Raw genomic sequence first — 15,513 nt, 5'->3', positions numbered from 1 at the left:
ATCTTATTCTACAGTGATTCCTGAAATGCAGAACCTGTTGGATTATTTTTCTAATCTGAAATTATACTTTTGTTACATTATTTGCTAGCTCAGCTGGTAAGCTAATTCTGTCTCAATGACCACCAAACATTGCTAATGCTAGCTAGCTAGCCAGCCACTTAATATAACTTGTTTTCTCAAAATGGTTGTTAGCCACGTTACTAATACAACCCCCATCAGGATATGATTGGAGAGCAGTAGTTTGCTCCAAAAGCGGTTGTAGCTTTGACTTTGTGCTGACAGTGAATTCAGAGCCATTCAGTGGCTAGCCACACTACAAAGATCATTTTACGAGGTTCACGTGAAGCAATTGTGATGACAGTCCACCACAACATACCCGAGAGTTTCCTGATTAGCAAGGTGTAGTCTGTGTTTAATTTAATTGTGTATTAAAAACACAGTTTGAGATCATTGTGATGGGATTTCGCGAGTGGTTAGAAGGGGGAATTGGGCTTTATGAAAAAAATGATATCCGAGGTTGCAACAGTATGCAAGGGGAGCGGGGCTTAACAAAGAGGCAATTGCATCTGAAAGCTGAGACTCAACTTGGTATAGAGACATTGGCTATGTTTCCATTAACTTGTCCAGTGATTTTTTTGTCGACATTAAAGTTTGCATAGAAATTATGTGACAATTGCCTGCTGTGGTGCGTTTAAATTTGTACTATCGTGTCGATAAAAACAGCTGGATGTAATGACGCCACACACCGAAAAATGTTCTCAAACCTAATGTCGAATACAAATGTAGTGGTTGAAGTGTTTCCATTACCCATTTAGGCAAATTGCGCATTAATAGATTGGCGACAGCCTGTATGCCCTCCCACTTATCCATTTCATGTCTCAGGTAGGCCTATAGCCTGCGAAAGCCATAATGTATAGAATGCAATAATTGACTAATATTTGACATATTCTAATCATTCTCATCTGCCAACGTATCACCACGGTCCGTGCCATGGTGAAACTTGCACTCCTGTAGATCTGAAATAGCCTAATTGGATGGTGAAACTTGCCAGCCAACCAGAAAAGCAAGGCGAAGCAATTCAGGCATTCTTGAAAGTCAGGACAATCCTTGTCCTGCAAAGAAAACAAATATATAGTTGAAAATTTTTATTTTGCAAGCAGTAGGCATTTAGAATTAAATGAGTGGAGCTTTAGTTACTCAGTGACAACAAGTGCCCCACGTACCTGAAGAATTATTCAGCAATAATCATTAGAAAAACCCTATTTCCATCATTTCTCTCAATAAAGTTTGACAAAAGAAAAATCCACCCGTCGAATGGATAAAAATGTTGTCGATCTTTAGAAAGTCCTATATCTGCCGTTTCCATTAAACATCGCAATTATTATTTTTTTGCGACATTGCCTTTATCAAATAAACCTGGGCCAGTGGAAACCTACCTATAGACTGGAAGCTAAATAAGTAATTAAATGTTTTAGTTAATTTTGAGTTTAGTGGCTGCCATGCCCCCCAGGCGCCAAATCTGTAGTGGTTCCATATCTATATCTTTTCAGGGTACAAACATCTACCTCTGTGCCACATTTTGTGCTTTTATCAAAGTGCACTATTGAGTCACCATTTTTATTTTAGCCACACCATTAGTATATAAAAGTTAGATTTTTGATTCCTCCATATTAACACAGACATCGCTGTAAATTGTTTGACAAAGTCCTAGAATTTCATAAGGATTTTTTAAAGGTTTTGAAATTGACCTCTGATGGTACTTTCAGGGTTAATATAATCTTAAATTCACCAGGAGACCGAAGTCTTTGCAGCAGTTCAAAAAGTATGGTTTCATTCTTGTAGTTTGAACAGTTGGAACAGACCATGTAGTTTGTTATAAGACATAGTGGCCATACAACCATGAGACAGACCATGTTGTTCCAGCTTCCAATGTTCTTTACTACATTTGATCAAAAACACTCAGAGCAGAAAAGCACATAAATGACAGTCATATATACATACATACATGACCTGCCTGTCATACATGATACATACATGGAACTGAGAGAGGGCATTAACAACTCATGTCTATGTGAAACCAGTCAGTCAGCCAACAGTCAGTCAATCAATAGTCAGTCAGTCATCTTGTTCCCAGGCACTTCCGCTCAAATGCGCGAATAGCCTGGTAGATCAACGCGTCAAACTTGGCCTTCGTTAGCTAATACAGAAAGACCGGGAGAAACTAGAGGTGCATAGGCATTGACTTAATCAGCTTTATCTACAAACCAATCATCTCTCATAACACCCTCCCCCATATGCTAGCACACCACAAGCACAGAGCCACACCTTTCACAATCGTGTTATTTGCTAAAATAAAAAGACAAATACTTTACTCAGTAAGGCCAACTTTGAATCGTTGATGTACCAGGCTTATATGCGCAATAGCCTTGGGACAAGGTAAGTCAGTCAGTAAACAGTCAGTCAGGCACTTTATGTAAGTGAACTAAGGCCTTTCTCTCAGTCTCAATAGAACACATCTCTCAACTAAAACCTAAAATCGGTTTTTAAAAGCAAATCAAACTATTCAGCCCCCATGGAACTGTAGCAGTCAAACACACCAGGAAGCTTCACCTTTCATTTTAAAAAGTAAAAAGCAAACTAACTGCACACCCCCTCTCTCCTCTCATCTTTATTTAGTCCTGTCTTTGCTGCGTGTGTGTTTGTGTCGTGGGCGGACTTTCCTCTGTGGGCCACTTATCTCTTCAGAGGGGAGGGAGGAGGCAGACCCCTCAGGCTCATTAGTCCATCCTTTCGGGGAGTAACGGGGGAGAACAGGGCAAGGGGAAGGGCCAGGGGGGTAGCGAATTCTCGTCCTCTCGTGATAGTGGGATGACCTCCAGTCCTCCCCTCTCCTCCTGTCTTCCTCTGGTGGGTAGGGCCTCCTCCAGTTGTTCTGTGGCTGGGGGGGTCTCCATTGGTAGTTGTTGAAGTAAGGAGGACGGGGGAGAAGGCTAGGGTGGGAGGGCCACATGCCATACGGAGGCAGAGGAGGAGGGAGGCCGTGAGTCTGGTGGTTCATACCCCTCTGGTGGAGAGGCCTGTAGAGAAAGCGAGAGAGAACGCAGAACCTTCAGACCAACATTACACATATACAGCGCATTCGGAATGTATTCAGACCCCTTGACCTTTTCCACTTTGTTACGTTACAGCTTTATTCTAAAATTGATTAAATAGTTTTTTTCCCCTCATCAATCTACACAATTCCCCATAACGACAAAGCAAAAACAGGTTTAGAAATATTAGCAAATGTATTAAAACTTACAAACTAAAATATCACATTTACATAAGTATTCAGACCCTTTACTCAGTACTTTGTAGAAGCACCTTTGGCAGCGATTGCAGCCTCGAGTCTTCTTGGGTATGAAGCTACAAGCTTGACTCCTGCGTTGTCTTGGCTGTGTGCTTAGAGACGTTGTCCTGTTGTCAGAATGGGGCGTCCTGAGCAGGTTTTCATCAAGGATCTTTCTGTACTTTGCTCATCTTTCCCTCGATCCTGACTAGTCTCCCAGTCCCTGCCGCTGAAAAACATCCCCACAGTATGATGCTGCCACCACCATGCTTCACCGTAGGGATGGTGCCAGGTTTCCTCCAGACGTGACGCTTGGCATTCAGGCCAAAGAGTTCAACCTTGGTTTCATGAGTCCTTTAGGTGCCTTTTGGGAAACTCCAAGCGGCTGTCATGTGCCTTTTACTGAGGAGTGGCTTCCGTCTGGCCACTCTACCGTAAAGGCCTGATTGGTGGAGTGCTGCAGAGATGGTTGTCCTTCTGGAAGGTTCTCCCATCTCCACAGAGGAACTCTGGAGCTCTGTCAGAGTGACCATCAGGTTCTTGGTCATCTCCCTGACCAAGGCCCTTCTCCCCTGATTGCTGAGTTTGGCCGGGCGGCCAGCTCTAGGAAGAGTATTGGTCGTTCCAAACTTCTTCCATTTAAGAATGATGGCCACTGTGTTCTTCGGGACCTTCAATGCTGCAGAAATTTTTTGGTACCCTTCCCCAGATCTGTGAATTGACACAATCCTGTCTCGGAGCTCTACGGACAATTCCTTCGACCTCATGCCTTTGTTTTTGTTCTGGCATACACTGTCAACTGTGGGACCATATAGAGACAGGTGTGTGCCTTTCCAAATCATCAATTGAATTTACCACAGGTGGACTCCAATCAAGTTGTTGAAACATCTCAAGGATGATCAATGGAAACAGGATGCACCTGAGCTCAATTTCGAGTTTCATTGCAAAGGGTCTGTAAATGTAAATAAGGTATCTGTTTTTTTTTTTGCTAACATTTCTAAAAACCTGTTTTCGCTTTGTCATTATGGGGTATTGTGTGTAGATCGATGAGGAAAAAAATATTTAATCAATTTTAGAATAAGGCTGAAACGTCATTTTTTGGGGGGAAAAGTCAAGGGGTCCCAATACTTTCAGAATGCACTGTATATAGAGACATAGCATTATGTATATAGGGGTTAGAGGTCAGGGTGCTTACACAGATTGAGATTGGTTGTGGTCATAATGCCTGTCGTAATGTCTGTCGCGGTGGGCAGGATAGTCGAGAATGTTATGCTGACTGCCAGAGCTGCCTCTGATTGGCTCCTGCTCCGACTCCTCCATCCCATCGTTACTGCAGAGGGAGGGAGGAGGGATGGATGAATAAAAGTATGGATGGACAGCGACAACGATAGAGATAGATGGATTGAGAGACCGACCAACCAACAAACACACACAAATTACCTTCTCTTTGGCCCAGTCTGTAGGTCTTTCAGGTAGTTCCCTCTTTCTATGGAGTGACCCCGCGAAGAGTTAAACACTGAAATCACACAGGGAGAAAAGATTAAACACATGCATGCGTCCACACACCATTTTTGAAGGAGGTTCAGTACTCACACTCCACAGCCTCTTTAGGATCCATCCCATCTACATCTATCAGATACCTGAAGAGGAGAGAATGAAAAAGACAGAAAGAGAGCCAGGTTACATACTGTAAGCACATGTAGAATCTACCAGAAACTCCACAAAATCTGCTAAAAGCGCCTTACCTACAGACCAGGTAGCCTGTTCTGTTGAGACCATGAGTACAGTGTACTCCGATCAGCTTATCTTTGAAAGAGAAATAACAACTACGTAACTAACAAGACACAGACAATCCGTTTCACTAACCACCAGTGAAGGTGTGTATGTGTGTGTGTGACTGACCGTTGTGTGTGTTGTCTCGTAGGAACCTGCGGACAGCACGTTTGAAGCTAAGGATTGTGGGATCGCTGGGAACTTCATGACCAGCCGTGAAAATCTTCAGGTAGAGCACGGAGTCTGGAAGGTCCTACACACACACACACACACACACACACCCCTCAGGCACTACACTAGACAGTCAGTGATTATGTATGTGTGTGTGTGTGTACCTCAGGTTTGTAGTAGCGTGTAGTAAAGGTGAGGTCTATGATCAGTCCCAGCTCCTGTCCGTCTTTCTCCATAGTCTGCATCAGCTCCCATGGACCAAATGCCTCCGAACGTTCCACATGACGACACAGGGACTGGAACACACACACACCACAGTTATTAGCCTAGTAACTACTAACGCTCCTAGCTACCAGGGATGTATTCATTTGTCGGACTCCGTTCTAAAACGTTTAGTCTGTTGCAGAATTTTTTGCAACGGAAATCATTTACTCCAAATGGAGAACGTTTTGCAACGAAAACGAGATTTTCTATTTGACAAATTCAGGTAGGTCCCTCCCTGTTTTGTTTGCTCTGTTTGTGTCCTAGAGTAAACGGTTTCTGTTGCAAAACGATTAGCAACAGACAAGACGGTTTTCCACGGAATCTGAATAATGAATACATCCCAGTATACCTATTAAAAACCGCGAAGCAACTAACACCAACGCGGTAACCCAGTGCTTAATCTCTTTTGGACAGACGGACATAACATTAATTGAGGATTTTACGCAATTACGCTAGATTTTAGTTCTGGGTTTCCGAGACTACCCAGTGCTAGACAACACATCTGGGACACACACAGCGAAGTCACTGAACTGCACCAAGTATTTCACATCAAGTACATCGTGGAGTTGAGTGACTTAGCTAACACACACACACACAACTCTTGACTGTTACCGGTTTCAGAGGGACTTTAAAAGCGATGAACCGCGTCCCAGATATAATCTTCCCTACGGCCTGGTAGTCTTCCCATCTGTAGGAGAGAGCGCATGACATCAATATGACAGAGACTATAACCCTGTCCACATTGCCAATTGAGGTCCAGCTCTGGGCTAACATTAGCATTAAATAGTTACCACTTTAGATAGTGCATATTTACCTGTCCGGTATCCCGTTTTTCTTGTGAGGCGGCATCTTTTTCTTGGGTTCACTTTTGGGTAAGAGTTAACGTTACTTATACAATCAACATGATCTGCAATAAAATGTGTATTAGCCACTAGCAGCAAAAGTAAAGACTAGCTACGTCAGCTAGCTAGCTAGCGAGTTACATCGGCAACCCAGACGTATTAGAGAAAGGTATCAAAATTGTCTGGTCGGTCCACGGAAGATTAGCTAGCGCCATCTAACTACATTAACTCAAGGCACATTTTTGCTGTAACGTCGTCAACGATTTCCTTACTCACCCCGTAAAATACGAACTCTTCTCAACCGTTAACATAAATCGTGTTTCATTTGATCTGAAAACAGAAGTCAATGTATTTAACCGAAAACAATTTAGCATATATCGCATTCTACGTTTCTGCTGCCGCGTGTGGATGACGTAAGCAGAGTCTAGTGTATCTCCCGGGCAGAATGTCTCTGGTTTCCCCTACTGGTTTGGATGTGTTATCGCAAGAGAGGAAAACCAATTTAAACCGGAATACAAGCATAGCAGATATTGCTAGACCAATATAGACACAGTCTGTTTCTAATGCACCATCGGGTTGTCAGTCAGTGGTCTGTAATGATACGTTTGAAACCGGAGCTTCGAGGCGGTCGCCGAAATCGCTAAGCAGCTAACTTCGACTTAATTTATGACGTCCGAAGCTTCGTTTGATCACGTGGTTTTTCAAACCGTGTGTTGCAAAACGAGTACAAACAGCTTTCAAACCACCCCACCAACACCGACTATTTTGAAAATTGTTCAATGTGAAGCCACACTTTCTGCACTGTTGTTCAAATAATTTGTTTTATTTAGTCTAGTATAAGCTTCTGTCTTAAGCACCCTAATTAAAGCCATAGATTCCGTTTTTGAAAAATATTAAACTTGAAGGCAAGCATGATGTAGACCTGGTATTCCAACTGATTATAGGCTATTAAAGCCAACGACTTACCACTGCGCCACGGAGTATTGATGAAAATAGTGGAGAAAAACAACAACTGATAATCACCAGCAGATTTCACTAATGTGCATTGTGAACCTCCCAGTAATTAACCGTTTTTCGGCAAGCACCGAAGCCTTCAGAAAGCCTCGGCCTCCCATCACTAGTGGTATGTGTCAGTGACTGTCTGCTCCAGGCAGGTGTGTGCGTCTGTTAAGTCAGTCAGTCATCCGGGGTGTGTTAAATTCACTTTCCTAGAGATGTTCACTTCACATGTGGCGATTATTATGAGGCATTCATAACAGCTCGTAAATACCAGAATAAGACTTGGAGAAATTCACTTGAACGCCACTCCAACTGGTAATTAGTAGTGGGAAAGTCGTTTATCATCTCTGGGCTCCAACCTCTATTACATGCTGAACTCTGACGTCACATACTAAGGAAATTACCTCCATAACAGCATTTTAAATGCAACAACAAAACATTATTTATGAAAAACAATATTAATATGGTTTTTAACGCTACAATTTTTTTGCAAGCATGATAGTTGTACTTTTAGTTTATGGTTTAGTTTATCAGCGTTCTCAAGGAGTTCAAAGCACGTGAATGCACACAACTCTTTGCTCCCACTTTACAAGTAGTACTTTCTGAGTATCCCACATGAACGCCGCATTAGTTATTGGCTACAAACCTTGAGTACTCACACCCATCCCTAACAATAAGTCAAAATAAAATAATTACAGCAGTCTGGTCTTTGTGGTTCCTACCCTGTGTGTATGTGAAACCAGATACTTTAAATGTTCAGGCAAGTGATCATAATCTTCGGGCAACCCCCCAAAATCCTGACCTGCCTGATGGGCATGTGCCTTTCAGACCTTGGTTTAATGTCAATCCATGCAGTGATGTGATTTCTCAGAACCATTTACCCCCATTCATATAATGTGACTTTGAGTCCAAGTCATTGTGAAAGTGAAGCTACTGATGACAGTCTGTCCAGCAAGCCTTGTAAAAATGATAGATGAGCTGGTAATCAGTTGTTATAGGCTGTAAGAGGTGGGTAAGTCCAGAGGTGAGCTAGCACAGGTTTTACTGAGCTGGCATTCCCAGTAGACAGGAAAGACCATAGTAGAGGAATGTAAGACGGAATGAGGAAAGCATATAGAAAAGAACAGTTAAGTAATACCAGGAACTGTGATGCAACAGCATGTGATCGTGACATTTTGCCTACAGCCATCCAGGTGTGTTAGTGTCGAGGGCGTGGCTGTAGCCAGTAGCCTACCTGTCTGCCGGTTGGAACAGTGCTCAGCTGCAGTATAAAATACCTAAACACACATGAACCAGACACTCTCAGGCTTTACACTGACTGACACACAGCTCAGGTGGATATTTACCTGCTGGTGGTCTATTCAGGTGGGTTTTACCTGTTGGACCTTACCCCAAGAGGGAAGAGAGCTCACTTCATTCAGTGCTCTGATCTACACTCTTTCTATCACATTGGACTTGTGTACCGCTTTGTGCACAATATAGTGGTACATTTGTCACAGACTCGGACATAAACCCCCAGAGAGCAAGCAGAGAAGACAGGAGCACGGACACACTCCCAAGGGATGGGTAGAAATCTTGAGAGGAACCAGACTGCAACAACTTGACTGGGCCGTTGGTCTCTATATATTTGGACATGCCGCTGTGGAGACGAACAAATGTTGGCGATGAGGAGTGCAACCGGGCCATGCTAGTCTCAGAGTCAAACTTTGGCCATGGGGTACCACTGGGCCAGAGGCCGGGGGCAGAGAAAGACACCCAGAGACTCCACCGTGCCCTGCCAGACTGGGCTACAGTGTGGACATACACATGGACCTTAACGGTCAGGAGATTTACACGCTCTTCAAGACAAGTAACACGCATCTTATACACACACCCCTGCTACAAATCAGCTCCAAAACAATAATTAATACTTTATAACCTGGTTTTATCAATGTTATCAAACTTATCAGTTGCTACATAATGTTATCAATTATGGGATGGTCACGGAGTCAACTGCAGCCCAGCAAACAAAACTATTGAAAACGTATACACACACACACACACACACACACATACAAACACACTTATCATGTTCTCTTATCCAAAAAGTCATAAAAGTCTATGAAGATCTCAGGTTCTGAGAGAAATTGTCAACTTTTCGTCTCCTGAAAACAGCCCAACCCTAAAGATCCTTCAAAGTCAACTCTGATTGATCTTATTTTAATGCATACACCAGAGAAATATGTTTCTACTGGTGTCTTCGCCCAAGATATTAGTGACCATTGCCCAGTTGTTTGTTTTAGAGATGTGAGAATACAAAAATCTAAGGCTTGTGTCATCACAAAGAGGAACTTAAAAAACTTCAGTGAAAAGGCTTTTTTACACAATCTTTATTTTAGTGAGCTTGATTGTATTTCAGCTATCCCTGAACCTGATTTAGTTTTGAGCCTCTTTGCAGATGTCTTCAATACTATTGTGGAGAATCATGCTCTCTTAAAAAAATGAAGGGTTAAAGGTAGATCGAATTTCTGGTACACTCCGGAATTATCAGAAGTCATTCATAAAAGAGATGAGGCTTGGGTCAAGGCCAGGAACACAGGCTTAGGCCCGGACTGGCAAGCTTTTAAGCAACTGAGGAATCATTGTGTAAAAAAAATCTGAAAGGCTAAATCTGATTATTATGTAACTGCTCTTTCAGATTGTAATGGGAACCCGGCTAAATTCAGGAAAACTGTCAAATCCCTAAATAGTTCTACTTTCCCCTCTCTGCCACAACAAATTAATTCAGACTCTGGCCTCATTACGAAAAGAAATGCATAATTGATGCATTTAATCACCATTTTATTTGGGCAATCTCTTTTAAATAACGTCTAAGCCTATTCACAATATTGGGCTGAATGCTGATATCCAATGCTTTTCTTTTAGGCTATTTACAGAAAAATTACTCCTGGATGCTTTTCTAGCAATATACAACAATACATCTATAGGAGCTGACCAATTGGATCCTGGTCTGCTTAAGTGTGCAGTGCCCATCATTGTTGACTAAAAAAACCACATATTTAATTTAACATTGTTATCAGGAAATATTCCAAAAGTATGGAAATCAGCTCTTGTGCTGCCACTCAATAAGGGCGGGGATAGTAGTGATCTTAATAATTATCGCCCCATTTCAAAGCTTCCTTGTCTAGCTAAGATTCTCGAATCCTTGGTAAATGTACAACTTTGCTCTTTTTTTAAAATCTGAGAAATGTATTTTGAATGCAAACCAATCAGGGTTTAGGGCTGGCATAGCACTGTTACAGCAACCACTTTAGTTGTTTATGATCTTGTCAAAGCTTTTGATACTGTTGGTCATGCTATTTTATTGACTAAGTTGTCCTCGATAGGCCTGAGCTCTGATGCCTGTTCATGGTTTCATGATTATCCTAGTGACAGAACTGCATTGATGCGGTTAAGTCTGAATTTCTTGAAGTGCATAAAGGTGTACCACAGGGGTCGATTTTGGGACCTGTTCTCTTCACTATTTATATAAACATCATTGGTCAATCTGTTAAAAATTGTAAATGTTATCTATATGCAGATTATACTATTATGTATGCTATTGCCCCGACTGTTGATCTGGCTGTGTCAAAACTACAGTCAGATTTTATAGCTATGCAGGAATCCCTTGCTGATTTAAAACTTTTGCTTAATACGGGCAAGACTAAATGTTGTTTTTAAATTCTCGTAAGAATGTTTCAGATGAATTACATGTTCACTCATTAGATGGTTCTCTGATTGAAAGTGTTCCCGCATATAAATACTTAGGCATTTGGATTTATATGGATTTGACGTTTAAAAAAACATATAGATGAGCTGGTTAAGAAGCTAAGATTTAAAGTTGGCTTTTTCTACAGAAACTGATCATGCCTTTCTCCCTTTTTATCGGTTCTTGACTATGGTGATATTATTTATCAAAGTGCAGCTGCTACTACTGCTTCTAAACCTTTGGATGCCATCTACCATAGTGCCCTTCGTTTTGTTACAGGCAACAGTTTTGATACCCATCACTGTATCCTGTATCAAAAGGTTGGCTTGACTTCGCTAAAGACCTGTAGATCTCTACATGACTCCCTTTTTGTTTACAAGGCCCTACTTCATAAACTTCCGTCTTATCTAACTTTGCTGTTGAAATATAGACACCTGAGTTGCCTAACCCGTTCACAGGATTGGTTAACTCTTGAGGTTCCTAGGGTCTCCACCAAGCTAGGTAAATCTGCTTTTAGTTTTAATACACCGTATTGCTGGAACAAAATTCTAAATACATTTAATCTTGATGTTCTGGTGCCGTTCCGGTAATTTAAAGTATTGATTGGGGACTTATTTGTGGAGGAATGTAACTGTCTTTCTGGGTGATTTGTGATGTTTATTTGTGCTTACCATGACTGTGTTTTTGTATTTTAATGTGTATATACATATACTGAACAAAAATATAAATGCAACATAAAATCATTTCAATGATTTTACTAAGTAGCCATTTTCTTAACAGTTTAGCAGTCTAACGGCTTGGGGGTAGAAGCTGTTAAGGAGTCTTTTGGACCTAGACTTGGAGCTCCGGTACTGCTTGCCTTGAGGTAGCAGAGAGAACAGTCTATGACTAGGGTGGCTGGAGTCAGACATTTTTGAGGGCCTTCCTCTGACACCGCCTGGTATTGAGGTCCTGGATGGCAGGAAGCTTGGCCCCAATGATGTAGCTTGTCTGGTAGGCTTGCGTCACTGGTCAGCTTGTGGCTGGGTTTCCCTTTGTAATCCGTAATAGTTTGCAAGCCCTGCCACTTCCGAAGAGAGTCAGAGCCGGTGTAGTAGGATTCAATCTTAGTCCTGTATTGACGCTTTGCCTGTTTGATGGTTCGTCGGAGGACAGAGCAGGATTTCTTATCAGCGTCCGGATTAGTGTCCCGCTCCTTGAAAGTGGCAGTTCTAGCCTTTAGCTCAGTGCGGATGTTGCTTGTGGTTGGGATATGTACTGTACATATGGTCATATGGTGGGGACGACATCATCAATGCACTTATTGATGAAGCCGGTGACTGACGTGGTATACTCCTCAAAGCCATAGGATGAATCCCAGAACATATTCTAGCAAAACAGTCCTATATTGTGTATAATGTGTATTTTTATATTGTGTTATACAGGGCATATTTGGAAAAGAGACGTAGGTCTCAGTATGTCTTCCCCGTCAAAATAAAGGTTAAACAAATATTGGGGAGGGGGAGGCAGAGGAAAGATACCTCAACTAGCCGGTGCCCCGCACATTGACTCTGCAACGGTACCCCCCTGTATATATAGCCTCCCTACTGTCACTTTATTTTACTGTATATATAGCCTCCCTACTGTCACTTTATTTTACTTCTGCTGTTTTTTTCTCAACACTTTTTTTGTTGTTGTTTTATTCTTACTTTTTTTGTTTAAAATAAATGCACTGTTGGTTAAGGGCTGTAAGTAAGCATTTCACTGTAATGTCTGCACCTGTTGTATTCGGCGCATGTGACCAATAAAATTTGATTTGATTTGATTTACAATAAAAACCACTGGAGATGTGAAATATGTAAAGCGTGCACACAGGATGAAACTATGACACACACATACACACACAGAGAGAGAGAGACATAATGTCCTAGTGATGCATGACACACACAGTCCCGTACACACCTATTTAATAACTACTCTGCAAACACCTGCAGACATGCACACACCGTGTTGTGCCCTGCAGACAGAAGGATGACTAATGGGTTAGCTAATTGTTAGTTGAAGCAGACTCTTTTGAGGAATCACGTGGCACCATCATCACATGCCACAGCAGGGGATATCATTTTTTAGTAGTCTTTCTTCTACTAACCGGCACAGCCAGAGAGGGATGGGCACCCATTGTCTGGTCCTCTCAAGGTTTCTTCCTTTTAGGGAGTTTTTACTTGCCACTGTGCTGCTGCTTGCTCTTAGTGGGTCTAGGCCGGTAAAGCATTTCTGACCAAAAAAATGGATAAATGGATACAATTTGATTGATTGATGTATTGATTGATTGCAGAGAGCGAGCAGCCGGTAAAGGAGTGCTTCCTGGCGGTGCTGTCGCCTCACGGGGAGGAGGGCTGTGTGTTCGGGGTGGACGGAATGATGGTTAGACTGTCCCACATCTTCTCCTGCTTCAACAACACACACGGAGGGAAAGACCAAACTGGCTTACCTGGTTAAATAAAGGTGTTTTTCATGTTCTTCATCCAGGTCAGTACCATCATCACCACACCCACAACAATGAGGTCAGTCATTCAATCAGTCAGTGATATGATAATAATCAATAGTAATCATCTCTCTCTCTCTTGCTCTCTAGGCGTGTCGTGGGGGTGAGCTGGATGATGGGGTGACAGTGGAGACGGATTCAGCAGGAAGTGACATCATTGAGGACACCTTGTCTAAATACCTGTCCATCCCCATGGATACGGCAGTTATGTACGCCACCGCACCAGGTTACGGGGCGTTCATACACCCTCTGGGGGCTGTCTTCCTCCAGACGTTTGCATCCTATTGGAGGAGGAAGGGGGTGTTGCCCTGGAACTGACACGCCTTCTGACACGCCTTTCCCACCATGTGGCCTTCTGCTTCCAGGCCAAAGGTTGTCTGCTGGGGGGGGGAAAGGAAATGCCTTGCTTGGTATCACGACTGACCAGAGAGGTGTTCCCATTTGCTGAGCCCGGGAAGGAGGGCGGGGCCAATGGGGTTTCTGCCATAATATTGGTCGACCCAGAGTACAACAGACCTCACAAACCATCATAAGCTAAACCCAAAGCCTTTGTTAGATCTAAAGAGAACTGTCTCTCACAGATTGACTGGCTTTACTCTTGCTCTGTCAGCTAGTACGGTTGACTTTGAGTATTGTTGGTCAGAGGGTTGCGAGTTCGTGCCTGGATTGGGATGGAATTTCGACTCTGTTACATGTTCGTGTCCATAAAATAAAAATAACATTGTGATGATCAGACGTGGATACAGGAACAGATCGGGAGGTGTTGATGGTTTCACCATAGAGTAGATTATCATTGCCCCTTTCCTCTACAAAATGATGTCTTAAAATATCCTAGATAATTAAAGGTATACTACACGTTATTTGAGTCTTGTTTCTTTCATTAAAATGGCTACCTATCGCTTAGCTTCTGCTGCTATGCTCTTATTTTAAACCATTTCATGTAAGTTGAGTGTGCTAAAAACTAAATTGAGGAAATTGTCTGTTATAAACAACCACATAAATACCTACCACATACCAGGGTTGGGGTCAATTCCATTTCAATTCAGAAAGTACATTGTGACGGCAGGAAGCCTAGTGGTTAAGAGCGTTGGGCCGTAACCGAAAGGTCACTGGTTCGAATCGCTGAACCAACTAGGTGAAAATTATGTCTGTGCCCTTATCCCTAATTGCTCCTGTAGGTTGCTCTGCTAAAATTCCAATGTTTTTCAATTAGGAACATTTGGTTTGCTTTCTGAGTTGACGCATTGAAATGGAATCGACCCCAACCATGCCACACAATTGATTCATTACTGATAAAATTGTGCTTCTGAGCTCTATCACTTCTCACTCTAAAGATTAATTTACAGTAAAACAGATTGAGGTCATGACTATAAGAGTTACATCTTTAATCATTAAGCCGAGTTCCTTCAGGCAGCAGATCAGACACTGAACTTAAACAGAGTTTAATAGAGCAAACATGTCACAACACAACTGACACCAAACACCTATAACCAGTTTACTGCTCTGGGTTTACCCAGGGCTGGTACAGGGACACCCAAGCTGGTCCGAGCACACACATATCCAGATCTGCTAAGCCCTGCCTAGATTGTAAGACGATTATATAATATTAATTAGTTCCTGAGATATGACTCCTCTCCAGGTATTGTAGTTTTCTGCAACATTTTGGTGTTTCTGGAACACACCCAGTTACTGCACTTTGTAGTTTGTTTATTGTAGCAATACAGGTTGAGTTGAGGAAACGTGTTGTTGGACAAAGACCATATCTAAATCTTGTTACTTGTGCTGGTCAAACATTATATGACGTTTTTAAGAAACGACTAGCTTCAATGATGAGATCTATTGAAGTTGCCTTGAGTTCATGTCAAAGACTATCCTACCAAAGGCA

General features: G+C 42.3%; 1 protein-coding gene and 1 pseudogene across 3 annotated transcripts; one reads left to right on the top strand and one right to left on the bottom strand.

Annotated features, from left to right (window-relative positions):
- Positions 1–1,132: 1,132 nt before the first annotated feature.
- On the bottom strand, positions 1,133–7,053 carry LOC311099589 (RNA/RNP complex-1-interacting phosphatase-like). Of its 2 annotated transcripts, XR_014609734.1 has the most exons (11): positions 6,655–6,824; positions 6,351–6,401; positions 6,149–6,224; positions 5,437–5,568; positions 5,231–5,354; positions 5,074–5,134; positions 4,922–4,968; positions 4,769–4,844; positions 4,524–4,658; positions 2,426–3,077; positions 1,920–2,161 (listed from the first exon to the last, which is right to left on the bottom strand). XR_014609734.1 is itself a non-coding variant. In XM_084140283.1 (10 exons), exons 1-10 carry the CDS (start codon positions 6,759–6,761, stop codon positions 2,669–2,671), a joined length of 1,218 nt encoding a protein of 405 aa, XP_083996409.1. In that variant the 5' UTR covers positions 6,762–7,053; the 3' UTR covers positions 1,133–2,668. The 2 variants fall into 2 exon arrangements, 1 of the variants encoding a protein (XP_083996409.1); XM_084140283.1 differs by having other exon boundaries at positions 1,133–3,077; positions 6,655–7,053.
- A 1,290-nt stretch (positions 7,054–8,343) lies between these two features.
- Positions 8,344–14,162, top strand: LOC311099407 (caspase-7-like; annotated as a pseudogene). The gene is made up of 4 exons (XR_014615711.1): positions 8,344–8,358; positions 8,960–9,226; positions 13,419–13,577; positions 13,719–14,162. The product of XR_014615711.1 is annotated as a caspase-7-like (transcript).
- The last annotated feature ends 1,351 nt before the right edge of the window (positions 14,163–15,513 follow it).

The sequence above is a fragment of the Coregonus lavaretus genome (assembly GCF_964263955.1).
Source record: "Coregonus lavaretus genome assembly, chromosome: 24".
NCBI lineage: Eukaryota > Metazoa > Chordata > Actinopteri > Salmoniformes > Salmonidae > Coregonus > Coregonus lavaretus.
This window is presented reverse-complemented; position numbering and strand designations above follow the sequence as displayed.